Source organism: Littorina saxatilis, linkage group LG2 (assembly GCF_037325665.1).
Source record: "Littorina saxatilis isolate snail1 linkage group LG2, US_GU_Lsax_2.0, whole genome shotgun sequence".
NCBI lineage: Eukaryota > Metazoa > Mollusca > Gastropoda > Littorinimorpha > Littorinidae > Littorina > Littorina saxatilis.
The window spans coordinates 23315343-23343316 of record NC_090246.1 but is presented as its reverse complement, the minus strand read 5'-3'; the positions used below and the strand labels follow the sequence as shown (position 1 = coordinate 23343316).

At 42.3% G+C, this 27974-nt stretch overlaps 1 protein-coding gene across 2 annotated transcripts; it reads left to right on the top strand.

Moving 5' to 3' along the window:
* The first annotated feature begins 1392 nt into the window (after positions 1-1392).
* On the top strand, positions 1393-27974 carry LOC138958528 (sodium/hydrogen exchanger 9B2-like). Of its 2 annotated transcripts, XM_070329722.1 has the most exons (12): positions 1393-1497; positions 15886-16146; positions 17760-18034; positions 19188-19275; positions 19660-19842; positions 20582-20757; positions 21247-21353; positions 22312-22476; positions 24050-24158; positions 24524-24660; positions 25263-25340; positions 26793-27974. In XM_070329722.1, the coding sequence occupies exons 2-12, from the start codon at positions 15914-15916 to the stop codon at positions 26991-26993; spliced, it is 1752 nt and encodes a 583-aa protein (XP_070185823.1). In that variant the 5' UTR covers positions 1393-1497; positions 15886-15913; the 3' UTR covers positions 26994-27974. The 2 variants fall into 2 exon arrangements, with proteins under 2 accessions (XP_070185823.1, XP_070185822.1); XM_070329721.1 differs by lacking the exon at positions 1393-1497 and having other exon boundaries at positions 15419-16146.

The window sequence follows — 27974 nt, the reverse complement described above, 5'->3', positions numbered from 1 at the left end:
TCAACAAGTAATATGGTCTTGTGTTTAAAAATTGAACAGACTGTGGAATAAAACTTGACCTGGCACTCACAGTTCTACATTTCGGCATGCAAAATCTTTTTTTCTAGATGTAGCTGGCGTTCTAAAACACGACTGTCATCCGCAGCTAGCATAATCATTTTCGCCCTTTTCACAACACGCCTTTTGTACAACTCACTCACACTCAGTCTCCTGCTTCTACCCACAGCATACAGAGAGAAACAATGGAATATTTCCCTTGCCGCTTAGACTTGGGCATCTGCGAGTTTATGTATTTTTGGGTCGATCATTTATGTGCAAATCGAGATGCAACTGGTTTGCAATGACAGGACTGATACTGATGGTGACACAAAGTAGCCGTCTGAATTTTCAAAACACATTCCACATTCACAATGTTCCGGTGTCAGCTACACCCTCCAAGTGCCTTTCTTTTTTAAGGCCTCTCTCTCTCTCTCTCTCTCTCTCTCTCTCTCTCTCTCTCTCTCTCTCTCTCTCTCTCTCTCTCTCTCTCTCTCTCTCTCTAAAAAAGCAGATCACTGCTTAATCGTTTACCCTCGTTAAATAAAGAATTGTCATTGTCATTGTCATTGTCATTGACTCTCTCTCTCACTCAGTCTCTCTCTCTCTCTCTTCGCCCCACGTGCGTGTGTGCTTTCCTGCTTGCGTAGATATGTGCGTGTGTGTCAATATATTTCAATATTATTGTAAAATATCATTGTGTGTCAATAAAATACAATACGTAGTATATTTGTATATTGGTGAAACAGCATACACCTGCAGGCCTGAAAGTGGCCAGTATTTTACTCGCCATGCCGAGTAGAAACATGTAAATGGCGAGAAGAAATGTACATCCACTCGCCAAATGCGAGTAAAGTTGCTGAAACAAATGGTTGGTTTGGCGAGTAAAATTTGCTCTCTGGCTAGTAAATTATGAGAAGTACCAGCCAAAGGCTAGTGTCCCGTTTTGTGTACTTTCAGCGCGGCTGACCTGCATTAACATCAGTGCCGGGCGGCAACATGATTGTGTGTGAGGCGCAGAAGCGTTCCGTACGTCACAGGCAGAAAGCGAAGTATCGTAAGTCATTTCCCTGTCACATCAGTGTCTTCAAGCTCCCCTCACCCCCACCACCATCCCCGACCCTCATCGTCACCCTTAAGTTCCTCCTTCCCGCGTCAGGGTCATCATCACTGACATCAGCCACCAACCCCCCCAGCGGCCCCTCGCCCGTTTCCGCCTCCCCCCTGTCTTCTCACGGGCACGGGTCCACCCCCCCCCCCTCCCTACGGGTCCAAAATCCCCCCCCCCACACACACACACTTAGATATTCTTGTGGTTTTGACGAAGTTCTTCTCCTCCACCCCTCTGTTCTCCATCTTGCAGTTTTGACGAAGTATTTCGCCCCCGCCGAATGGATTCCACGCTTCTGTGTGAATCCTCTTGGTTCTGTTTGAGGCAAGCCACCGTAGTTGCTTCTGCCGGTGAGTAAACTTCTTGTTTTCTTTTTTTGCTTGTTTGATATACTTTTTGTTTGGTGTTACACAACAGCCACGAGTACGGAAATCTATCGTGTATAAGCTTAATGATATACCGTGTATAAGCTTAATGATATATCGTGTATAAGCTCAATGATATATCGTGTATAAGCTTAATGATATTAAGCTTTCGTATCGAGTGTGGTTGTAGAAAGTGAACATTATTTTGTTTGTAACCAATGTTTTTGTTTCTTTTTGTTCGTGTCTTTTACCACTGTGGATAATCTGTGTTCATCTGCCGGGTCTGATAAGGACACGTAAAATTGTGCAGCATATAATTATAGCATAAGTTCTTCGCGTTGATTTTCTTCTTTACTGATTTTGAGGCCGGCTGAGGTTCCATAGTATAACACTGGATGGACGACACTAGTAATGAATAAAATAAAATAAGTATAAAAAAAAGTATAAAAAAAGAACGACGGGAAGGAAGGCAGGAAAAACAAAACAAGAGTGGTCAATGTGTCCAGAATTATTGACTTTTTAATTTTTTTTTATATCAGGCTTTTCAGCTGTTCTGTTTTTTGTGCGTGTTTTTTTTAATGCTTTTTTTCTGTGATTTCTTTGATCTCCTGTAATTTGCATTGTCATGTTTCATATACTTTTAATTTCTCTTTGTGTCCTGAACATTAAGGGAAATGAGGCGCAGGGGGTAATATTGGTTGCTCTTTAAAATCATCACCAGAACATAATAATAAATATAAGACAGAGCATTTGCTTGCGAATTCTTTGATCCCAACATTTGTTTGACGCTCCACTTAATCAGCCATCATAACCACGTCATTTAAAGCCCCAGTATGTCTATAATGGTTTACAAAACGATTTAAATCTTCTAATGAAAAAAGCAGTTCTAACCTTATGGAACACACTTGCAATAGCATTTCTTTCTTTATTTATTTGGTGTTTAACGTCGTTTTCAACCACGAAGGTTATATCGCGACGGGCAATAGCATTTAATAGCATTAAAATGAAACTTCTCGTTTGAATTGCTATTTAGCTCGCGTAAACCACACACCAGATTTCGTGGTTTTAAATATCTAACCCCTGAGCCATCGTGAACCCGTGTGATCCACTTTCCTTTTTTTCACAATTTAGTCGTCAGTTTGTGATTTCAATGCGACTGGTTGTATCTGCAATAGCACGTTATTGTGTACCTCTGATTCTAAAACGCAACAAACGACTGCGAGTCACACGAACTTGTCGGCGGCGGCTGCCTTCAAAGAAAGCGAGCGCTATGCAGAAAAATCGTCTGTTTTGAGACACGACCTTTCGTGACTCTGCTTCCGGGCTATCTTTTTACATTTAGTCAAGTTTTGACTAAATGTTTTAACGTAGAGGGGGGAATCGAGACGAGGGTCATGGTGTATGTGTGTGTGTCTGTGTGTGTGTGTGTGTGTGTGTGTGTGTGTGTAGAGCGGTTCAGACTAAACTACTGGACCGATCTTTATGAAATTTGACATGAGAGTTCCTGGGTATGGTATCCTCACACGTTTTTTTCATTTTTTTGATAAATGTCTTTGATGACGTCATATCCGGCTTTTCGTGAAAGTTGAGGCGGCACTGTCACGCCCTCATTTTTCAACCAAATTGGTTGAAATTTTGGTCAAGTAATCTTCGACGAAGCCCGGACTTCGGTATTGCATTTCAGCTTGGTGGCTTAAAAATTAATTAATGACTTTGGTCATTAAAAATCTGAAAATTGTAAAAAAAAAATTTTTTTTATAAAACGATCCAAATTTACGTTCATCTTATTCTCCATCATTTGCTGATTCCAAAAACATATAAATATGTTATATTTGGATTAACAACAAGCTCTGAAAATTAAATATATAAAAATTATTATCAATTTTTTTTTCGAAATCAATTTAAAAACACTTTCATCTTATTCCTTGTCGGTTCCTGATTCCAAAAACATATAGATATGATATGTTTGGATTAAAAACACGCTCAGAAAGTTAAAACGAAGAGAGGTACAGAAAAGCGTGCTATCCTTCTCAGCGCAACGAATACCCCGCTCTTCTTGTCAATTTCACTGGCACTGCCTTTGCCACGGGCGGTGGAGTGACGATGGCATGCTACGAGTATACGGTCTTGATGCGTTGCGTTGCGTTCAGTTTCATTCTGTGAGTTCGACAGCTACTTGACTAAATGTTGTATTTTCGCCTTACGCGACTTGTTTAAAACTTTCAAAACTTCGAATTGTACTGATCTTGTCTTGATGAAAAAAGAAATCTTTTATGATTTAAGAACGTTTGTGTTACAAGCTGTCAATTTATTATTTAGATTTTAAAAGTTAGTTCTAGCGCCAAAACGAGGCGCCTGATTGCAGATCAGACGGTCCACGAAAATACATTCTTTGAACATTTCTCACTCTCGACGGAAAGCAACCTGCCAACCAGGATGTTCCCGTTCGGTGAGCGTTCAAATGGAAGGGTGTTTGTACTGTGTGTAAAAGCCTGACAGTATCTGTGATGGTTTACGGGAGGCTTACTGTGCCTTTAAGCGACAATGAAGCACATAGCTAGAAATATTTTCTTTTTCTTCCTTCATTAATCCCGCCAATCCAAGTTTTAACATGATAAATGAGTTTCGATAGACCTAAGCAGGAAGCAGAAAATAAGTTGTACGTAGTTTGCAGACGGAAGTCACAAACATTCTTGATTACGCAAAGGGTGTCTGAATGGGGACATGTTTTTAAATAAGAAGACAAATTTAGAGTAGTGAAGTATCCGGATGAAAAAACTTTTTCGATTCGTGCAACAAGAAGAACGAATCAAAACAGACTTTACTCGCTCAGTTAGTTGGTACATGGTGTGCATTGTTTGTTTGCTAGCTAGATTGTTTGTTTGCTAGCTTGTTTGTTTGTTTGCTTTGCCTGGTCATCTTCGTTCCACGCTCTTTTATGATGATAGACATACACTCTTCAAAAAAAGTTAAGGATCACTTTTTTACAAGCACCCCACACAAAACAGACGACCGAATTCTTTCATTTTAAAAAAATTATATAATTGAACAACCAAGGAGTAATGACAAACAAAGCAAAGATCGAACGCGGCAGCGACAATTTAGCTAGAGTGTGTCAAACGTGACAACCCTCGAAAATGGAATTCACAACGATGTGAATCAGTGTCAATAACGCGTGTGCCCTCCGTTGTGTGCCAGGCATTCAACACATCGTTGGTGCATGGAATGGATCAGGTTGCATATGAATGCTCTGGGAACTCCATTCCACTCCTGCTGGAGCCATTGCAGCAGTTGACCCAGATTGGCAGGAGGAGGGTGATGTTGCTGTACCCGACGCCAAAGCTCGCCCCACATGTGCTCTATGGGGTTCAGGTCCGGGCTGTTGGCTGGCCACAGCATCCTGTTGACCCTGGCCTGCTGGATGAAGGTGTTTACAGCTGCAGAGCGATGGGGAGGTGCGTTGTCATCCTGAAGAATCGCACGAGGGCCGATCGCTTGGAGGGCTGGAACGACCAGGGGTTGCAGGATCTCATTCTGGTAGCGGACACAGGTCAAGTTGCCCACTACATGGTAAAGAGGTGTCCTTAGACATGTGCTGATCCCTCCCCAGACCATCACAGAGCCTCCGCCAAAACACTGTCGTTCCAGAACAGCGCCTTCTGCGAAGCGCTCTCCGCGACGCCTCCACACTCGGATGCGACCATCAGCAGGTTCGACAAAAGCGGAACTCATCTGTAAACAACACCTGAGCCCACTGCTGACGTTGCCACCTCACATGTTGAGTGCACCAGGCTCGGCGAGCTGCTCGGTGATTAGCAGTCAGGGTTGTTCCTCGGACTGGATGCCTTGCACGCAAGCCAAAGTTGTGTAAGCGGTTTCGGATCGTCTGACCACTAACAACAGTGTTGGTGGTAGCTTGTAGGCGTTGCCTAATGTTGTTTGCCGTAGCCATTCTTTGTTGCATGTCCTGCCTCTGAATGAAGCGATCCTCTCTTTGTGTGGTGACTCTGGGCCGACCAGAACGTTGTCCCTCCTGCACTCTTCCAGTTGCGTGGAATCTCTGTTTTAGTCTGATGATGACAGAGGGAGCCACTGCAAGCCTCTGGGCCACTTGCCTGGCAGCAACACCGTCTTGTAGCCATCCTATTGCCCTTCCTCTATCCAAATCGCTCAGTTTTCTTCGTGGGGGCATGCTGCTACTGGTGCATAATTGTGTCAGCGTGTCCAGCTTTAAACACAAGCTGGTGAGCGATGTTCATAGCCAGGACCCTGTTGTAGCACGTGCATCACAACCTTTTGCCCTGGCATGCGTTCCGCAAATTTCATGGGGCTATAAAAAACACCCTTTTTCTTCCAAAATGCAGAAGCTTTTGAGAAGTCCCACAAAGGGCAATAACTCTGCCTGCCAAACAAAATTCTAGGTCAAGACTCATTGTTCATTTGTTAATTCAAACACATTAATCTTTTAATTATTATGTCGATGTTCAATTTTTTGGCAATTTTTTATAATTAGATCCGTTTTTTCAACCGATCCTTAACTTTTTTTGAAGAGTGTATTGAGGTTGATAGAGGAGGTTGGGGGCTAGTGTTCAGGCTATGTACAGTCGCTGAAAGTTTTTGGTCAGCATAGTTTCCCTTCAGATAAGAACAGTGTGGCTAGAGCCATGCGTTATTTCTCTTTTCTCCAAGTCATCCCAGTCTTCACTGACAGCATACATCACAGGACATGTTGTCACCAGCTCTCACCGGCTGTATGAATAAGGAAGCTTTCAGTGTTCGCTTGCAGCCAGGCGCATTGACTTGTTTACGACTTTAAAGTATTCAAGAAGAACTAGAATGGTTCTTCAACAAATTAACGTAGGCCTACATGATTTTAGAAATGTAAGGAAAAGAGAACAAGGTCAATTCCGACTCAAAAAAGAAGAATAGTCACTTGCATAACTTAAGGATGTGTTAGGAAACGACAGACAAGACGGTCAATTCTTGAGCAGCAAACGGACGTATGTTCACTGGCATGGTTTAAGGAAGTGTTTGAACATGACAGAGTGTGTGATCAACACTAATGAACAGAGTTGTCAGATCACTACACGATCAGTCTTCGTTTTCCTTTCAAAGGTCTTACGGTTCACGCGTAACAATACTAGCTAGGGATATTTTTCCCCGTGTTTTTTTTTAATTTTTATCTTTTCCATTGTTTCTTTTCTTCTCGTGTTCATTTACGGTACGTGCAGGCTTATGGCATTGGGTGGCGGGAAGGAGGGGGGTGGGGAGGGGTGAGTGCATGTCTGGCAGCACGTGACAGAGACGGGTTCCTTTCATCAGTCCTGAACTCAGGTCAAAATGAGTTCGGCTCATTCTCTCCCTGACAGGATGCCTCGAGTTTCCTTGTCTGGCAAGGAAACCGATTTTTTTTAAATTTTTTTTTTTTTTTTACATATTTAGAGCTTTTTGTAATGTGTTATTGATATAAGCCGATTCGCGATCGTCGATAATGATTTTTCATGGTGTTTTGTAATGTTTGAATTATAGAGGAATTTTTATTTTAGACAGTTTCAAGCGAAGCGCCTAGCTTGCTAGGGGGATTCGGGGGCATGCCCCCCCGGAAAATTAAAAAAAAAGAATGCAAAATGGTGCAATCTGGTGCATTCTGAGGATGATCATTACCAGTTTCAGGCAGCAGATTTTGTCACTGATTAATACCCCAAACAACAACCAAAAAAACCACACAAAAATATTTTTATTTTTTGGCTGGGGGGGGGGGGGGGGCCGGAAACCCCAGAAACCCCCCCCCCTCGTCCGCCTCTGCACACACACACAAACACACACACACACACACACACACACACACGCACACACACACGCACACACACACACATACACGTACACAACTCAACTTCAAGTAGACACTTGAAACTGGAAACGCACCATGTAGATGTTGAAGCGACGTCAGAGTGATAGATGGACAAGTCTGGCTGTGCATTCGGGCCAGAACTAAATTAAAAAACCCCGTGTCCTAACGGGTTGTGTGACTGGGGAAAGCGCACAGTTTTTGCATCACTGGAATGAACAACTTGGTGTAAATAGTGTGTGTTGCCCGTTTATTTAAACACGGATTTTGTTTTGGAAAGTATTTTGGTTTGTTTGTCATGGCAAATAAGATGACCTTTTTTGAGATTTATTATCAACTGCAAATTCAACAAGCGATTTTTTGTTTTAATGTTTTAAGGGAAAATAGAATTTTTGGGCATTGCAATTGTGGTGAAATAGGCGATGAATTTCATTATTTGTTTAATTGTTCAGATGAAAAAAATAGATATAAACGGAAGATATGGTTAGGAAATTTGTATTGTCACCATCCTAATGTTATCTATAATTATTATAATTTAATGAATATCAAAGCAGTGGGTAAATTGAAACGATTGGCTCAGTTTGTTTAATTTATTTTAAGCTTGTTTTGTTAACTTAGAATTCAAAGGTATTTTGGACGGATGGTGCATGACGTTATGATGTTTGTATCATGGTAATGTTAATTTGTTGTTTTGTTGTTTCTTAGCCCCCTGGGGCCAAACCCTCATTAAAAACTTGTGAAGCTTGTGAAACTGTGCTATAGCCTGGTAAATCGTGAATGGAAAAGGATCATTTTTCCCTTTACACTTTTGCAGAACAATCTTTTTTTATTAGCCCAATTCGTTTTATTTAGGTCTTATATGAAGTGGCGTGTCTCATTATCAATTATTTATATGTCCATGTACCTTAACATGCCTCTTGTATTTAGAAGACAGAGATTTTTTTGATTTTTTTTCTCCTTTTTTTAACCTCAGTTGCATGCAGGTTTGCTACTACAATTTTTTTTTTTTTTTTTTTTTTTTTCGTGTGTGGCTTGGAGCAAACCTTCTTCATAGGTCTTTTCTTTTCTCAGTCAAATGTGTACATTTTTAAATCAACAAACTGTATCAGTAAACTAATATGTTTAAGTAAATAAATAAAAATAATCATATAAACATAAATTTATTCCTAATGTTCAGCTCAGTTTCCAATAATACACCCAAATCTAACTTTTTCCCATATCTAAATTTTCCAATGGTCATTTTGGTGATTAAAATACAATATTTCACAAAATAAATATAATCATTTTTCAAACTTTCCCTAAAATAACCCCAAAATACATTTTCTTCATTCAAGAGGACAGAGATGCATTGATAGTCGTCACGAGACTGTGGGTTAATCAGAGCTGTCAGGAAGAGACTGAAAAGCTGCCCCCATGATGATTTAGGGGCGGGGATATAGCTCAGTTGGTAGCGCGCTGGATTTGTATTCAGTTGGCCGCTGTCAGCGTGAGTTCGATCCCAGGTTCGGCGGAAATTTATTTCAGAGTCAAATTTGTGTGCAGACTCTCTTCGGTGTCCGAACTCCCCCCCGTGTACACTACATTGGGTGTGCACGTTAAAGATCCCACGATTGACAAAAGGGTCTTTCCTGGCAAAAATTGCTTAGGCACAGTTAATAATTGTCTACCTATACCCGTGTGACTTGGAATAATAGGCCGTGAAAGGTAAATATGCGCCGAAATGGCTGCAATTACTGGCCGTATAAAATTTCATCTCACACGGCATCACTGCAGAGCGCCAAGAACTGTACCCACGGAATATGCGCGATATAAGCCTCATTGATTGATTGATTGATTGATTGATTTACTTTGTGTCAAGAGTTTCGGATGGATATTTCAGGCTGCTGTTTAGATGGCAATGATGTCAAACTGATGTATTAAAATTCTGTCGTAATTTGGTGGTCATTTAGAAAGTCTTAATTAATGGATGACGTGGGAAGATGCTTTTAAGACAAAGGAATAGAAAATGTTATTTTACATGATAGGCAGAAAAGAGAGCCTTTTGTACAGTTGCAAAAAAAAAAAATGTTGTCTTTCATTGAAAAATGTGCTCCCTTATACAGTGGAAGAAGGTTTCCTCCTTCAAATTTCTGTTCTTGTGTTGTCATTTTGTTCTTAGGTAGCCATGACTTTTACATTCAGTGCTGAAGCTTCTGAGTATGCACATGTGGATTCATATTGTTACTTATAGTGTGTGTAAATGCGTGCGGTGCGTACGTGCGTGCGTGCGTGCGGTGCGTGCGTGCGTGCGACAGTGTGTGTGTGTGTGTGTGTGTGTGTGTGTGTGTGTGTGTGATTGCGTTCGAGAGTGTGTGTGCGTTCGCGAGTGCGTGCGCGCGTATGTGCGTGTGTGTGTATGAGCCTGTTGTGGGTGTGTACACACTGGGGCGTCGGCAAGTGATTCTGTATATGTTTCTACATACAAACAAAGGCGTTTCGTACTTGTAGTGTCACTGTCATCGGGGGAAAGGCGATGTGACGAAGGTGTGGTGGCCGGGCTTAACGACTGGAGGAAGACAAGGAGGGAGGGGGGACACAACGCAACACAAGATAAATGTATGTGGATAAATCAACATCACATTTGCAACAACGGACGTCAAAGAAAGAAATAGGGGGGGGGGGGGGGGGAGGGGGACTTGACTCAAACACAAATTTACCGTGGGATAAGAAACGGAACTCACGAAGATGTACGACGTAAACATACATTTCAGTAAATTACGCAGTAAACAACGACGATGGAATAACATGTCGGTAGCACCGGTATTTGGAATACATTAAAAAAAAATTACAGGTACAGCGAGCCTATGGACTAAATACAGGTACGGACTTTGGACAATAATTATACAGGTACAGGCTTTGGACAAAATACAGTTACGGACTATGGAAAAAGTACAGGCACGGACTATTGACAAGATACAGGTATATACCCTATGGGCAAAATACAGGTACGGACTATCGACGATATACAGGTGCAGACTATGGAGACAGATGCAGATTTAGACTCCTTAGATTTGCCTGGACAGTTGACCACTACCAAGAACATCCTGAACTCAGGTCAAAAATGAGTTACTTCCCTTCGGGTCTCATTCTATCCCTGACAGGATGCCTTGGTTTTCCTTCTCTGGAGAGGAAATCGATTTTCAAGTACATATTTAGATCTTTTCGTAATGTGTTATGGATAAAAGCAGATTCGCGATCGTCGATAATGATTTTTCATGGTGTTGTGTAATTTTTAAATTACAAAGGAATTGATATGTAAGACAGTTTCAAGCGAGCTATCTTTCGCGGATGTATTTACTGTGCAAACAACTCTAAAGTGTCACGTGATAATCAACTCGGGCTTCGGCGCGCCGGAGCAGACGATTTTGTCTCACAGAGACTATAGAGTATACAGAGACTGTGTACTCTACAGTCTCTGGTGTAACCAGTTGAGAGTGATGCAACCATATATCACGGTCTCCTTCCGACAGCAGTCTCAAAATGTCGACTTGTTTTGACCTTAGAACGATGTCTTTATCATAACTGTGATGAACAGAACGGTGATCACTGTCGAAGTCGGCCAATCTGCAATCATTTTCGTCTCGCGAACACTGATCTCAAATTTAGATCAGTGCTCGCGAAAAAAATATGGGAGATAACTCTGTATTCTTGTTTTGATAGATTCGCGCAGTAATTTAGCATGCTGTCAGAGAGAAACTGGCGATAGCCGTGGACCGATGATTATCAGAATGCACCATGAACGGTTGAAAACACTTGTAATCGTTGTGGTAATTTGATTATGAAGCCACCATTTAGTGTGTATCGGTATAATAACGTGAGATTTTTGGAATGAGTTGATCGCATGCAGTTAATGAAAAAGTTGTGAACTTAAAGGTGGTCGTCTACATTTTGTGCTTTTTTTTTCTCATTAATCTTATGGTTAGATTTTGTTAAAAAAAAGTTATGTCAGATGATGAATGAACCATGGGGAAAAAAATTATAGAAAAAAAATATATGTAAAAAAAAGTTTTTACTTTTGGGGATTAAGTGTAAGTAATGTTTACTTCCAATGTTTTGTTTTCCATGTGCAGAGACCATGTGCTTTGCCTATAAATATCGACCAATCAAATTCATGTCACTATGCTGACAGCCACACACACACAATCACAGCAACAGTTTGACACTGGGTAATGGAGCGCTGTCCACATTTTTGAAGTTTTTAAACGAACGGTATTGAGAGGAGTTTTGCCCTCGGCATTTTCCAAATAAGGATATCCTACTACGCTGGAATACTACCATGGATTTTCAAATGGCTACCCTGGCTTCGTCAGAGCCGCTTCCTGATCGAAGGGGGGTGTATTGTTGATATTTGTAGGTAATAGACTCAGCATTTTAATGGTCAAATGTCGATTTCTGTAAAAAAAATGTAGACGAGAACCTTTAAAATATAATACAATCATTTACTACAACCCAGCTAGCCACATGTTTCAAATTCTAGAGAGTAGAGAAGACAAATTATACAACACAGAGAGACCATTTGAAAATCAACAGGGGCTAAATTAATAAAAGGATCCATACTAATAAACGAATGAATGAGACACATACACCAAAAAGAAGAAAAAGAAGAAGAAAAAAACATAATAGGGTTAAGTTACGCTTTTAAGGGATCAGTATAGATATGTTGCATACACGAACAATGTGTATCATGTCGCAGGGCTGGGGAAAAAAAAGAATTGCCTCAATAATCTGCAGTGCGTCGTCTGCGCCGCTGACTCTGCGCAGGTATAATTTGCCCCTTTTGAAGTATAGACGCACTGCCTATTATTTATGCTGCGATAGGGATTATGACGAGTACTTGGCCTGTTTTCCTTTCATGCAACGTGTAGCGGGCTGGGATAATCTGCAGTGCGTCGTCGGTTCTGCTGAAGTTACATAATGTGAGCGGAGCCCCTTACGAGGAAAGAAAACAAAACGCCGGCCCTGTGAACAAGGCGAGAGCGTTGGGCCCGGCTTGCTGCAAGACAAAGGTTAGGCAAAAAAAAAAAAAAAAGTCTGTTTACGGTAACATAGGCCAAAAAAATAGGGGCGGTAGGTCGGGATTTTTTTTATTTTTTTTTCCGAAAAACCATATTATTACGTTATTTTGCGATTTTTTTTTTTCCCCCAAATGCCAAAAAAAAGGTCTAGGGTCGCGCGAAAAAAATAAGGTCGGTCGGGTTACCGTAAACAGACTAATTTTTTTTTGGCCTTAGGGCCGCGATGATGGAGACAGGGAATCCATCATTCTGGACAGTCAGGGGTAACCGTCGCCACTGAGCAGTCCCCATCGCCCCCTTGCGCCCCCCACCCCTCCCCCCCTCCCCCGTTCCCACCCCCGCGTGTATATATATATATACAGCCCCGCACCCAGCAGCTACCACCCCAGTCTTCAGTCTCTTTTGAAGATTTCTACAACTTCTTTGTACATGTACCACCTACGTATTTGGTTCTTTCACTGAGTTGATGCTTCCTTGTTTTTGTCTCTAAGTGATGGACATAGTACAGCTTTCGTAGCGTGATTAATTGTTGTTTTTAGAGTCTTGAAAGCAACAGATAACTAGTAAGTAACAATGCAAGTTTAGGGGACCGCTTTCCCCCCCCCCCTCTCTCTCTCTCTCTCTATCTCTCTCTCTCTCTCTGTGCACTCACCAAAGTATTCATTGTGCGTTCATTTTTCTGTTTACAAATCAGTTTTGTGTGTGCGCATAACCAGCTACATTTACGTTAACTTTCTGCTAGTTGTCTCATTTATGTTCGCACAGCCTGTATTTATGTAACGTTTCTGTTCTCATGATAGTGACTAAGAAGTTTGCATAGACATCAAGTACTTTGTTTCATGACATACGAGTGTTTGAGCTAGTGCTTGCCCTAAGTTCTAAGAATCAGGTCGCCAGTCGACACATGAATGTGCGCATAGCCTACATTTATTTAACCTTTCTCATCTACTTCGTAATTATGCTGACTGACTATGCCGCTATGCATAGACTGTAAGCCGGTAACTCAGTGTTCATGTCATAGGGGAAGGGCTCCTAATATGGACCACTTTTTGTTTCATGCTGATAACTAGCTTGTTTTCTTGCGAAGAAGTTTCCTTTTGTGTTTGGTAGTCCTTCTCTCTTAGGTTAACCGTTAGGACTAATTAGAGTGAAATAGCTTTGATAGACATTCAGCAAAAATTAAATACAGAAAAAATCACAAATGGTCCATATTAGGAGCCTGGGCGCCTAATATGGACCAGTCAAGCGGCCTTCACGAATCACTGTAAAAAGCCCCCTATACTTCAAAATAACATGATACAACTTAGTGTACAAGTCAGACTAATTAAAATATGCTTTAGATTTATCTGTTTCGGGTCGATGAGAGCATTATTTGAAGCACACCAGGAAACTAAAGAAGCTTATCAAAAACAGAGTGAAAATAAGTGAAATTATCAACTTCCACGAAAAGAAGACTTTTTGTTACATTTTTTTTAAATCTCGAGGGCTAGTTATAGGTTATTTCCAGCAAGCTTCTTAATGAATTAATGAAAATAGCCTTTAGCTTTTATTTTCTTCGATTTGTTGAAGGTGGTCCATATTAGGGGACTCGCACATACTTTGAGAATTTGCTATTATTTGTTATTTGCAGGAGAAACTCGGGGTCAACACTGCTAAAATGTAACAAATACCGTCTTAGCTGTCATATATAGCAATTTTTGTGTGATAAAAGCTTTGGCTGTGGACAGAAACGAGTCCGTTTTAGGCGGCAAATTTAGAGTGAACGCTGCCAAAAGTGAAAAAAGAGAAAAAACCTAACGGTTTTGAGGTTTGTGTTTCTGCAACTGTTTTGACATGTGCAAGTTATCCAGAGAGGGTGAATACAGCGAATGAAATTGTTTTGAGCGCTCTAGGAGGAGGTCCATATTAGGAGCCGGTCCATATTAGGAGCCTTTCCCCTACGTGTGTTTATTGCGCACGTGCTCATCCTGTATTGTCCAAGAACTAGGTCACATTAATCAGGGTAGCAGTTGGTAGCGTCTGCTGGGGGACTTTGTTGCCGTGACATCTGTACACAGGACGCCTTATTCACTGAAACAATAGTTTGACAAATGCGATAGCCTGTCCGTTTGACCGGTATTGTACAACGTTTGACATATGCTTGCCCTCTTTACATAACTTATGACGTCAGCTTGTCATGCTGTGACGTCAAGTAATCTGTTCCCCGTATCCATTGAAACGACAGATACACGCTGCTTATCGTAGAATCTCCTTGTGCCAGATTTGATTTTAGTGTTAAAATATGCATTCATTATATTTTCCTGATCGTGTCTTTGAACTGATAATATTATGTTTGACCGAAATCTGATTTTTTTTTAAAACGTGCAAAAAAAACTAATCACACAAATAAACAGACAAACAAACAAGCTAACATCACACAGAGAGAGAGAGAGAGAGAGAGAGAGAGAGAGAGAGAGAGAGAGGGAGAGGGAGAGAGAGAGAGGGAGAGGGAGAGAGAGAGAGGGATAGAGAGAGAGAGAGATGTTCTTTTGAAGAACAAACAAAAGAAAGGAACAAAACAGAATTGCTGAAATAAGCAAGTAAACCATTTTTACAAGGAGGGAACCTAAAAACAGAAGCTCCATTGCTGATGTTTCATAGAGTGAGAGAGAGAGAGAGAGAGAGAGAGAGAGAGAGAGAGAGAGAGAGAGAGAGAGAGAGAGAGAGTGTGTGCGTGTGTGTGTGCGTGCGTGCGTGTGTGTGTGTGATTGCGTGCATGTTTGTGTGGATGTGTTTTTGTGTGTGGCTGGTTCGGGGCGGTTTGTGCTCTTCATTATTCATTGTAGTCGCCGTTTCATCATCACTCCGACGCACACACAAAATGTGTCGACAGATGCTGCTAAGCTAACTTCCTATTTCTGTCCCCAATGCTAGCGACTATTTGGGACAGATGCTCTAGGCATACATGATTATATCCCCCCCCCCTCTTCTTTTATCGATGCGGAGATAATCTGGCTTGCACACTCCAACTATTAGCCTCGCCTGAAGTGCTCAATACTTGTAGAAGTTGTAGCCATACCAGTTTTTCATAAAGAAAAAAATAGTAATTACTAAATAAAATTTATAAAGTGAAAATCAGTTAAATATTGTTTGGAACAAAACGTAGGCTTCAGAGTTCATCGCTGACTGCTGAAAAGTGTGAAAGTTAATACATTCGAGGAAGCAGCCATCGAAAAGGATCCTTGCAGTTTTATCAGTCAACGGCGACATACAATTTTCTCTGTTCCGAACGGAACAAACATTTCTCCGACATCTTATGAATTAGATGAAAAGAATAAATTGTCATGGAGCGGAGTAGGTAGGGTTTAAAATCTGAAAAGAAAAGAAAAAAAGAAACCAGCATTCAGTGTCAAAATTACAGAGTTTTGTATTAAAAAAAACACCCACAAAAACTCGTGAAACTAAAACAATGGAATCCGTTCTCCAACACAGAAACATCAACACCACCACGACCACCGCTATGTCTGGAATATCTGGGGGAGAGGGCATGGACAACCCAGCCATGGTTCTAGACGAGAAGACAACACCCAACAACAGCAACGACCACATCAACAGCCACCAACGGGGCAGCAACAACCACGCCACCAACAACGCAGCTGTTTCAACCACGAAAGCCAGACCCGTCCGAATGGATGACATGGACAGAGACATTGGTCCCGGACGATGCCAGAAGTTCACCAGCGCATGCTCCAGGTACGTCAGATAAGTATTCATCGAATTGAATGTATTGCCATGTAAGCTTACCTCGCAGTCCTTAAGGGCTGTCCTTCATTGGGCCCAAGTCGACTGCGCGAAGTCTTTTTTTTAACAAAAATTCAGTGCTAAAGCTCCTCGCGCCCCCTAATTGGCGTAAAGGCGCGTCCCCCGGGTGGTGGATGGGGGAGCCTTCTCTACTAACTTCTGAGAGTAGGTCGCATCACTCTCGATGCCGTGAACCTAATTAGGATCTTTTTCTTGTTTCTTCTCTATTTCTGCCTCCCCAAAGTCCTTTTACTTTCCTTTTCTCACCCATAAAATTCTTCACTTATTACCCTTGTTAAGTGGTTCTTGTATAGAATATAGTCAATGTTTGTAAAGATTTTAGTCAAGCAGTATGTAAGAAATGTTAAGTCCTTTGTACTGGAAACTTGCATTCTCCCAGTAAGGTCATATATTGTACTACGTTGCAAGCCCCTGGAGCAATTTTTTGATTAGTGCTTTTGTGAACAAGAAACACTTAACAAGTGGCTCTATCCCATCTCCCCCTTTCCCCTATCCCATCTCCCCCCTTTCCCTCGTCGCGATATAACCTTCGTGGTTGAAAACGACGTTAAACACCAAATAAAGAAAGAAAGTGCTAAAGCTTCGTGTACCAAGCGGTTTCGCGAAGTATACTTCTCGTAGTCGACTTTTCCTGATTAATGACAAGATTTACAGTGGCTGCTACATTTCTGTCATCTGCAAACGACTGACCAAATAGAGAAACAAGGGGAAGGTAGCCTATCAAAGAAAAAATACAAACATTTAAATATAGATGTTTTTGTGCCGTATTCTCTTTCTGATGCGTTTTTGTAAGCATGGAGCGCACAGAATAATTCTGTCGTTCGCGCTTATATAAGTAATCATTGCGAACCATTATCATTATCATTATTGTCTATGATAATTATGTGCATTGCGCGGATAATCACCTATAGTATGCCAGGTTACACAGTTACGATGTTTCTTCACGTAAAACTTTCAAGCTAACTTAATTGTGCCCTCTGAGCTGTTTGGCTATTCAGATTAAAAACAGCGGTGATAAATAAAAAAGGGTAAAGGCTTTGACAGACGACATCAGCCATAAGTAGGTACCGGCAAATCAGACCACTCTTTCATGTTTCTTATAGCGTGTAGAAATCTGAGGAGGATCGTTTAGAAGATGTAGCTGTCAGCACTCTACACTATAAATGTTACTCATTGGACGACTCCTGAAACATTTACTTTTAAAGTATCAAATATGAGACCAACCCCCCCTCCCCCCCCCAAAAAAAAGAAACATTGCAGGTTATTCTTGAAAATATAAGGTCTCAACTCGTTTTCAAATTAACGTGTTCAAAATCGTCTGTTTGCACAGCACAAAAATTGGACTCAGCAATTTTGTTGATTTGTGTATGCATTTTGTACTTTTTCAGTGATGTAAAGCGCTTAGAGTTACGCCATAAAATGAACTTCATTATTATTTGTTATTGTATTTGATCGTAAGCTTTCATAAACCTCTTTAAAACGAAAGTAGGATTTGCGCCACAGAAATATCTCCATTATTGATTTTGATTTGATTTTATCGTCAGCTTTGTGCAACCTCTGGAGGCAGACAACCATCCACTGCCGGACAATCCCAACAAACTGGACCACTTGAAGAGAGCCTTCTTCTGCCCGCCCTTTGGGCGTCTCGGGGCCTTTCTACTAGTGGCCGGCATGTTTCTCCTGTGGTGGGGCGTGCTCATCTCCATCACCAAGGAAAAAGCCTTGCCTGGAGGTGTGGTGTTTCCCATGATGGTTCTCTTCCTCTGCTGCTGGTGCGGAGGCTACATCGCCAACCTCGTCCGTCTGCCACCCCTCTTCGGTGAGTACAGTGGAACCCCCCTTTTAAGACCCCCCAAATTAAGACTTCCTTTTATAGGCACAGTGCAGCTCACAACCTTCGTTTTGCGTTTTTGTTGCAGCTGAGTGCATTTACAGTTAAAACATCCTCCTATGGTAGTAAAACAAACCCAAAACTACCCAACGACGACACCTGTGAAGCTCGACAGTTTCTTGTTCACGCGAGTGCATAAATTAACCTAGTTATTACGTGGTGTTTGGTCGGAGTTCGATTCAACTGAGTGATTCCGGCCTCCATTTTGTTTTACACAAACTCATGATGACGTCTGACATAGTTTGCTAGTGACGTGTCTTTTTGTGCATGATGTGGTGATCTACCTGATCTAAATTTTGATCCAAAAATAGGTCAAGACCAGCCGGGTCCGAGTACGAAATTAATTCGTAAAACAATCGCAGTTCTTGACTCTTTGGGTGCAAGTCAATGAAACTTGGTAGTTCTTCTTTCGGATAGCTGCCTGGGGTATGACTAAAAGCCCCAGGGGCTACGTGCACCTGGATTTGACAAGTTCAGTACCTTTAAGACCTTAGTTTTTGAGATTTTCTGTTCACGTGCAGGCTCTGTCAATTTACCCCCATTTTAAGACTCCCTCCTTTTTAAGACCTGAATTTCTCAGATTTTGGGAGGTCGTGAAAGGGGGGTTTCACTGTACTAGACGAATTCCGCACATAACTCTGTCGGGTTTGCATGTGTAGTAGAAGAGTTGCTTTCCCTTGTTGTTATTTGATTTTATTGTCAGCTTTGTGCAACCTCTTGAGGCAACCATCCACTGCAAGACAGCCCTGGACCACTTCAAGAGAGCTTTCTTCTGCCCGCCTTTTATTTACTTTTCCATGGAAACACCGACGCAAGCGTCACGTGACATTGTAGACTTGCCTCAGTGTTTCTATGGAAACAAGGAAAAGCAACTTAATTAGTCTATCTCCATGAGCCTAGATAAAGAGTTATTTACTGTCTTTATTACAACCTCATTCTTGTTTTGTTGTTGTTGTAATTTTGTATCTTTATTTCTATTATATTAATTATTCAAACGTCTGTTTTACAGAACTGCAGCAGCTTCCGTGCGTTTGACTGTGAATGTACTGTATATTATTATGTTGTTCTGCATTTTCCCTAGGTATGTTGATTATGGGCGGCATCCTTGGTAACGTACCAGGCATTGATGTTGGTCGTCAGATTGATCCTGCCTGGTCTTCCACAGCCAGGTAAAATGTGACACCAATTTTCTTTACCACGTCCAGAGATCTTCGCTTGAATTGCATAATTTCACTGACAAAAACTTGCATCAAAATCTATCGTTTGCCCCCTGATGAGAACCATTTGATAGTATTGCGGTACAGCGCTGTGTAATATCGGAAAGTCATTTCTCTCTCAAATGCAGGTTAACTGGGCGAAATCGAATACGCGAAGTATAATTCGCGAAGCTGGTCGCACGGAGCTTTAGTCTACCGACCGGCTGAACAACAGAAGATCTAAGAAGACCATATTTTCAAAAGAAAGGGGGTGTAAACACAGGTGGTCTCCTCCCGCGTAAAAGCCTGGCCAGGGTCTTAATCCACGATTTCATAGTATGTTGTTCTACATTTCAGGAACATCGCTCTGACGGTGATCCTGACCCGAGCAGGATTGGGGCTGGATCCTGTGGCACTGCGCAAGTTGTCGTTCGTTGTGATGAGGCTGGCGTTCGTTCCCTCCATCGTGGAAGCGACAGTCGACGCCGTTGCTGCTCACCTCATCCTGGGCTTTCCATGGTCGTGGGCCTTCATGCTGGCGTAAGGAACCTTTTTGGGGTTCTGTTTGGATTAAAAACAAGCTCAGAAAGTTAAAAAGTATACAGAATAGCGCGCTTTCCTGTTAAACGTGTCCGCGGTATCTTCGCTGGGGGTTATCAACAAAGCTATTGTCTTGGTGAACAAATGCAGTGCGTTCAATTTTATTCTGTGAGTTCGACGGATTGACTAAATGTAATAATTTCGCTGTACTGTGCGCGACTTGTTGTTACATTGTCATTGGGTTTGGTTTGGATTAGTTTGCTTACTGCAGAAAGGGTATCCGTCGGTTACTACAACTTTTGAATTACGGTTAGGTCAAAAAGAGTTAAAAAGGTGCGCAGAACGAAATATTCAAGGAGACGGATTTTATCAATGAAGGGTCTAAAAACATAGACTTTGACGTTATAAAGTTATCTATGTTCAGACACACTTTCAGTTGTAAGTTATAAAACGTAAGAAATGATCGGTTAATTATGTTGTGGTTGTAATCAAATATACAAGAACAATATCGTGACATGTGAATATGACCTAGCTCATCTTGTGCAGACCAAAACATTTCTATCCACAATTGTTTCATCTTTATTTTTTTTCATCTTTATTTTTCATTTTCGCCTTTTTTATCATTATTTTTCATTTATAAATTTCATCTTTTATTTGTTTTTCATTTCTCATCTTTAGTTTTCATCTTTCATGTTTACTTTTCATCGTTATGTTTCATCTTTATTTTGTCTCCTTGCAGATTTGTTCTGTCCGTGGTGTCACCAGCGGTCGTGGTTCCCTCCATGTTAAGTTTGTCCGACCGAGGGTTCGGGCTGGACAAGGGTATTCCCACCCTGATTGTGGCCGCCGTTAGTCTTGACGCTGTCCTGGCCATCACTGGCTTTGGGGTCTGCCTGGGTATCACCTTTACCTCAGGTATCTTTTGTGATTGCAGCTCCGAGTCTGACGTTCATACTGAGATATACACGTGTTCGCAAACACGCTTTCGTAGATGCAGTCGTAGACAGGCCACACAAACACAGACAGAGTGATATCTATAGACGCATCGACACCAGTAGACAGTAGACATATTATCTCTGTCTGTCTGTCTGCCTGTCTGTCTGTCTGTCTGTCTGTCTTTGCCTCTGTCTGTCTGTCTGTCCGTCCGTCCGTCCGTCTGTCTGTCTGTCTGTCTGTCTGTCTGTCTTTGCCTCTCTCTGTCTGTCTGTCTGTCTCTTTCTCAAACACACACACACACACAAACACACAAACACACACACACACACACACACACACACACACACACACACACACACACACACACACACACACACACCAAACCAGAGAGAGTCCCAAGCCCCGACTCCCAGGACAACAAGTACACCCTTGGGCCACAAACACACGCAGAGTGTTGGTTTTGTGCAGGTGACTTGGTGTGGACCCTGTTTAAAGGACCTCTTGAAGCCATCGTTGGCATCGTCTTTGGCGTTGTGGGGGGAGTCATCCTCTGGTACATGCCACAGCGATCTAGTGTGAGTGTTTGTTATCATCTTCTTTAAATGAACAAAAAGAAAACAAGAAAAAGAGAAGAGTGTGTGTGTGTTTGTGGAAGTGTGTGTGTGTGTGGGGGGGGGGGGTGCGTGCGTGCGTGTGTGTGTGTGTTTGTGTGTGTGTGTGTGTGTGTGTGTGTGTGTGTGTGTGTGTGTGTTGACTTTTAACAGCATCGATAATTTCTATTTTTTCTCTTGAGAGAAAAAGAATTGCACTTTACGCGTTCCACCATGGCGACTGCGGCTGACAACGCAAACATTAACAGGCACTTGAAGCGAACACTTAAAGTTCAAGTGTTGCAATTATTCTGCACAATAATTTAACAGCCTACAAAGGAGAAAATTGAACACGCCAAATTTCGATTCAGGTGCCTGTCTAGCCCTTCGCAGTCAGTCTGGATCACATCCGGTACGAGCATTGCAAAACAATGTAAATCTAAGTGGTCCTTTTCTATATATGAGAAAGTTGTGTCAAGGGAGATAAACAAATCCTTTCTTGTAACCGGTGCCATCTTATAAAGGAGTTTCTCTTATCCGGAGAATGTTAAGTGGAAGAAAAAAGGCATTTGGCAGGGATTTTTTTCATTTCTTGTAAGCGATGTTTCTTATAAGCGATGTTCTTATAGGTGGGTTCGACTGTAATTCCTTTTTTTAATTTCTTTTTCGTCCAAAAAATAAAACATTGGCCCTCTCAAACCCCACCCATGCACCACCGCATCCCCCTCGCACTGTGTTCTGTGGTCTTCTGATCATTGATGATGCAGCACGATTTTTGATTTTACTCTTTCTGGACAGAAACAAAAAATGTCAACTTAAAACTCCAGACCACCCCCGCCCCGCACTCCCTCTCACAATGTTTGTTCTGAAATCTAAGCAAAAACAGATCATCGATGTTGCAAAAAAAAAAAAATTCTTGGCATTTTTCACTTATTTTGTGCAGAAAAACTTGACGCTATTTCGCTCTGTGATGCTCTTTGGCGGGGGTCTGATCTCCATCTTTGGCAGCAAGTACATCAAGTGGTCCGGAGCGGGTCCTCTTGCCTGCCTGGGGATTGCCTTCGTGGCGGGTCTGCGTTGGAGGAAGGAGATGCCTCCTGGCAAGAAGGTGAGCTACTGAGTAAATGAGTCATTATAATTACAGTGGAGTCCCTCTTTAACCCCCACACCCACCCCCACCATGTAAGATTCCTTCCCTGTTAAGATCCCGTTTTTGCAGACCTTCAATTCATAACCCCTGTAAATGTAACCCCCCCCCCCCCACACACACACACACACACACATACACACACATTTTAAGACCCCCGACCTGAGGTTTTTTTTAGGTCTTAAAAGGGAGGGGAATGTTCCCCTCCCCCCTCTCCCCCCCTCCCCCCCCCCCCCCCCATATCAGACGCACTTCCTTTTAAGACCCTGTTTTCTCAGACCTTCTGTTCATTATCTCCAAAAATGTATCCCCATTTAAAGACTCCCTTATTTTTAAGACCTATTTTTCAGATTTGTGGAAGTCTTAAAAGGGGGCCGGGGTGTTCCACTCTACCACATTCAGGCAATAAATAGTTGACGAGGAATGTCACCGGCACGGTTGGCCTAGTGGTAAGGCGTCCGCCCCGTGATCGGGAGGTCGTGGGTTCGAACCCCGGCCGGGTCATGGTTGGCGTTGATGCGTGGTACCATGGTTTATTAGAGTGCGCCGTGCAGCCCAGTACCTCCGTCTTCAGCACTCGAGGTTTCTGTCGGGGTTGCCTCACCCTTAGCTCATGGCCCGTACGTCCTACCCTGAGAGCACAGGGGGGAGGATTTGCCGGGATCCCACCCGGAGCTAGGGTTTTAATGCGCCCATGATCGCATTAGATGAGTCCCGTCGAAGGGCGATGGAGCATTTCGAAGAGAGTAGCAGTGCCGCCTCCACCCTGGTAGGAAACACCCCACTCCACCCTGGTAGGAAACACCTCCACTGAGTTTGGTCCGCGGCCGCAAGCGGCTGGTCTTCATATCTGAAGTCCGTTCCCCTATCCGCCACCCGGGGACGCGCTGGGTTGGGGGTGGTCGCCCCACTGAAAATCCCACACTTGGTTAAAGAAGTTCAGCCTGTCCCAGCAAACTCTTTGGGAGCAGACAAGACCTGGAAGCCACGACGTCATTCGTCTCGCAGACTAAACTGATGGTGTGACGGCGAACGCAAGAAGAAGAAGAAGACTTTAAAATTGGCAATCTAGTGGCTGCTCCGCCTGGCGTCTGGCATTATGGGGTTAGTGCACGTTATATGTCAAAGCAGCACCGCCCTGATATGGCCCTTCGTGGTCGGCTGGGCGTTAAGCAAACGAACAAACAATCCTTGCATTTAAAGCTATACCTGCTAATCGGTGCAAATGATCATGTAAGCCTAAATCAACGCAGACCTGTCAAAGCATTTAAAAGAGATGAGAATATTCGTCGAATCATTTAGAACATACACCGACGATCAATAGCCTGGCCGCTTCTTGTGTATAGTGGGAACTTTTTTTAAATATTTTTTTTATTTAAAGTCTTAAAAGGGGGCTGGAGTGTTCCACTGTACCACATTCAGGCAATAAATAGTTGACGAGGAATGTCACCTGTGATTATGGTGGTTTTGTGAATGAGTCATCATGTACTGTCATGAACTGAAATTTAAATGACATGCAATGAAAACGTTGCAGACTCCAGTAGAGGAGGTGATGGGTGTCCTGTGGATGGTGTTCCAGCCGCTGCTGTTCGGTCTCATCGGGTCTAAGGTCGACCTTTCCAAGCTGGAACCCCAAGCAGTCGGTACGTCTGGCGTCTTGTCTTAGGAACAAGTGAATGAAATACTACTTCTATTATGATAGGCTTCTGGCTTCGTTTAAAACGTACATGCCTTCTTTTGAACGGTCATGTCAAACATTATTTTTCTGCCACGGCTTTTGTGTGTGTGTGTGTGTGTGTGTGTGTGTGTGTGTGTGTGTGTGTGTGTGTGTGTGTGTGTGTGTGTGTGTGTTTGTGCGTGATTGCGTGCGTCCCCGCATGCCTGCGTCCTTGCATGCACGCGTTAGTGTCTGTTTCTCACTGTTGTGTGTTTAGGGCCTCCATAACAGGAACTCAAATGATTGGCGAACTAAGATTTCTTACCAGAGATTCCTACTTTTATTGGACAGGTCTAGGCCTGGCTGTTCTCTTCCTTGGCTTGGCGTGTCGCCTGGTCATGGCCTTCGTCGTGGTGCTCAGGTCTGAACTCAACACCAAGGAACGCATCTTCGTTCCTCTTGCTTGGTTTCCCAAGGCTACTGTGCAGGTCATTATTATACTGTCTAGTTTGGTACCTCTGTGTGTGTTAAGAGGGTGCGTGTGTCCCGTGTGTGTGTGTGTGTGTGTGTGTGTGTGTGTGTGTGTGTGTGTGTGTGTGTGTGTGTGTGTGTGTGTGTGTGTGTGTGATCGCAGCACTGATTTATACAATGTTTTATTAAGCACACTTTCCATTTTAATGAGTCTGTAAATATTTGTTTACAAATATAATTTATGATCTTTAGTTTAACGAAAAATAATTAGATTCCCTTGGTCTTATGTATACAAATATGCCATGTGACGACCTTAATTGTGTTGACGGGGTCCGGTAGCTAAGATGTTAGAGCTCTGGGCTTGTCATCCTCGGGTCACAGGTTTGAATCCAGGTCGGGACAAACACGGGTCAACCTATTGTGATGACTTTGAGACGGCATCCATGCCCCACCCCCATTTCAAAAACCTTGTTCACTGATTTTTTTTCAGAAGTGCAGACTGATGGATGATTACACCTAAAACGTTCACAACTTCGTCGCTCGACTTTTGTTGCAGTTTGCGTTCCACTGGTAATGTTAGAATAAAGTATTGATGCATAAGTGTTGTCTGTGTCTGCAGGCTGCTATCGGTGGCATCGCTCTGGACACTGCCATTGAACTGGCTGCTGGTGACAGAGCCATTGAACTCGGTCGCGAGGTAACTCCACGCTCTTTGGAGAGACTGCTCCTGTCTGTCTGTATCATCTGTCTGTCCTGTGTCGCTGCCTGTTTGTATCCAGTAAACTCGTTCATGTGGTAACTCTGCTATCTATGTCTGTCAGCTCGTGTCTGTCTGTCTTTCTGCCTGTCTGTCTGTCTGTTCTGTGTCTCTGTCTCTGTCTGTCTCGATCCAGTAAACTCGTTCATGTGGTCACTCCGCTCTCCGCGTTTTTCTGCTCCTGTCTGTCTGTATGTCTGTCTGTCCTGTGTCGCTGCCTGTTTGTATCCAGTAATAATAATAATAATAATAATGGAAACTTATAGAGCGCTTACCTAGAAGCTCTAAGCGCTTTACAATGACATTGCTATACACATGTACAAAACCAAAATACAGCATTAAGACACAAAAGAACAGGAGTACAAAAGCAAATTCATCGTTTAAATCCATGCAGTCACAAACAAACACACGCGTGCGCACGCACATACGCGTGCGCATACACACACACATGCTATCACCACACACATGCACAGATACACACAGACACACGTTCACACACACACACACACACACACACACACACACGCACACGCACACGCACATACACACACACACACACGCATACAGACAGGCGCACACACATACATACAACACACACACATACACATGCACTCACACATGAATACTAATATACCTACACAATCTGCATACATGGCGTAAACACAAAAAAGCCGCAGATATAATCACAGTAAACTCGTTCATGTGGTAACTCCACTATCTATGTCTGTCAGCTCGTGTCTGTCTGCCTGTCTGTCTGTCTGTCTGTCCTGTGTCTCTGTCTCTGTCTGTCTCGATCCAGTAAACTCGTTCATGTGGTCACTCTGTTCTCCGGCATGTTCTTCTGCTCCTGTCTGTCTGTCTGTCTGTCTGCCTGCCTGTCTGTCTGTCCTGTGTCTCTATCTCTGTCTCTATCAAGTAAACTCGTTCATGTGGGTAACTCCGCCCTCCATGTCTGTTTGCTCCTGTATGTCTGTCTGTCTGTCTGTCTGTCTGTCTGTCTGTCTCCAGTGAACTCGTTTGTGAGGTAACTCTGGACATTCTTTGTCTTTCACTGTCACTTTCTTTCTGTCTGTTCCTCCTCCTCCGCCCTCTCTCCCTCTACCTGTCTCTGTCTTCCTTTCTTCCTCCTCTTTCTCTTCCTCCCTCCGCCAATTAATCTATCTTAGTGTCTATCTATCTTTATCTCTTCATCTTCTTCGTCCCTCTCTCTAACTCAGTCTCGTCTCGCTTTCTCTCCCTCTCTCTATTTCTCTATCTATCTGTCTATCTATCTATCTATCTATCTATCTATCTATCTATCTATCTATCTATCTATCTATCTATCTATCTATTTTTATGTCTGTCTGTATGTCAATTCACATACTTACACGAAAATGTCTTTTCTTCATTCAGGTTCTAACACTGGCAGTGCTTGCTATCGTAATGACGGCGCCCATTGGCTCCCTGCTCATCCTTTTGATTGGTCCACGTCTTTTACACCAAAGACAGCTGAGCATAACTGTCCAACCAGACGACGAGATGGAAAAACGAGACAGCAAAGCTAACAGCCATGTAAACCAGGCGGTTTCCGTAGATGACGAGGGAAATGTCTGAATATTTAGGAAAGCTGCCTTGATCAATTTATTCGCTTTGAAGAGAAATCTTAACGGTGTTTTAAAATATAATGAGTGGGTGTCCATGGGGAACTTTTTCTTACTGGAAATTGACTTAATGGGGAGCACAATGGGAAAAGTGAAGTACATATATATCGGAATGTCTTAAATGAATATGAAGATCCATTGAAGAAACAAAGTAATGAAAACGTGAACTTAAAACTTAAGAAAAGTAGTTTCATCGTTGATTTTTGTGTGTGTGTATGTGTCTGTTCCGGGCATATTTTAAAAGTGACTTTATTATTTAACCAAATCGTGTGTACGGTCACTGCTCTGTCCATTTCATTTATTGAGGCAGTTTAGACTCATGTTGATGGTATTTTTTTGTTTGTTTTTGGTTTTAATTTGTGAAATATTTATGAATGCATTGAACTATCTTGCCAAACTTTGGTGTAATGTAGCAGTATATGTTAACATTGTGTATGCTTGACAGCGCAAATCTATTTTTTGTTTTGTTTGTTTGTTTGTTTGTGCATTTGACCAACTCTCGGGACAAAAACTTACAATTGTAAATAGTCTCATGTTACTTTGTATGGCTGCCGTCGTAAATATAGATGTATATATATTACTTTTGGTCTCTGAAAACAACTAACTAATTTGACGAACAGAAGTTTTCGTATTTGACTGTTTTTGTGTCTGTTGCATATTCCTTTCCGTGTTCATGTCTCGCTTTCAATTTTTCAGAAGTGCTTTCTTTTTCAGAAATATCAGGTACCTTATCAGAATTCCAGAATATCATTTCTCTGAACAATTATGGTTTTTATCAACTTAAAAAATCTTGCATTTATTGAAAATAAACATTTGCCCGGCATGTAAGCTCAACTTTACAAATGATGTTCAACACAACCAAATTAAGAGCTTTTCCTTGTAAATTTCACACAAAAACATGCCTGTGCACAGAGAAAAATGTTTGGAAATGTCA

What these genes read in the sequence shown, in the direction of transcription:
- LOC138958528 (XM_070329721.1), top strand. Translation starts at nt 15,863, where the DNA reads ATGGAATCCGTTCTCCAACACAGAAACATCAACACCACCACGACCACC. An exon ending in TTCACCAGCGCATGCTCCAG is followed by an intron (nt 16,147 to 17,759) that starts GTACGTCAGATA and finishes TTTTATCGTCAG; the next exon opens with CTTTGTGCAACCTCTGGAGG. An exon ending in CCATTGAACTCGGTCGCGAG is followed by an intron (nt 25,341 to 26,792) that starts GTAACTCCACGC and finishes TTCTTCATTCAG; the next exon opens with GTTCTAACACTGGCAGTGCT.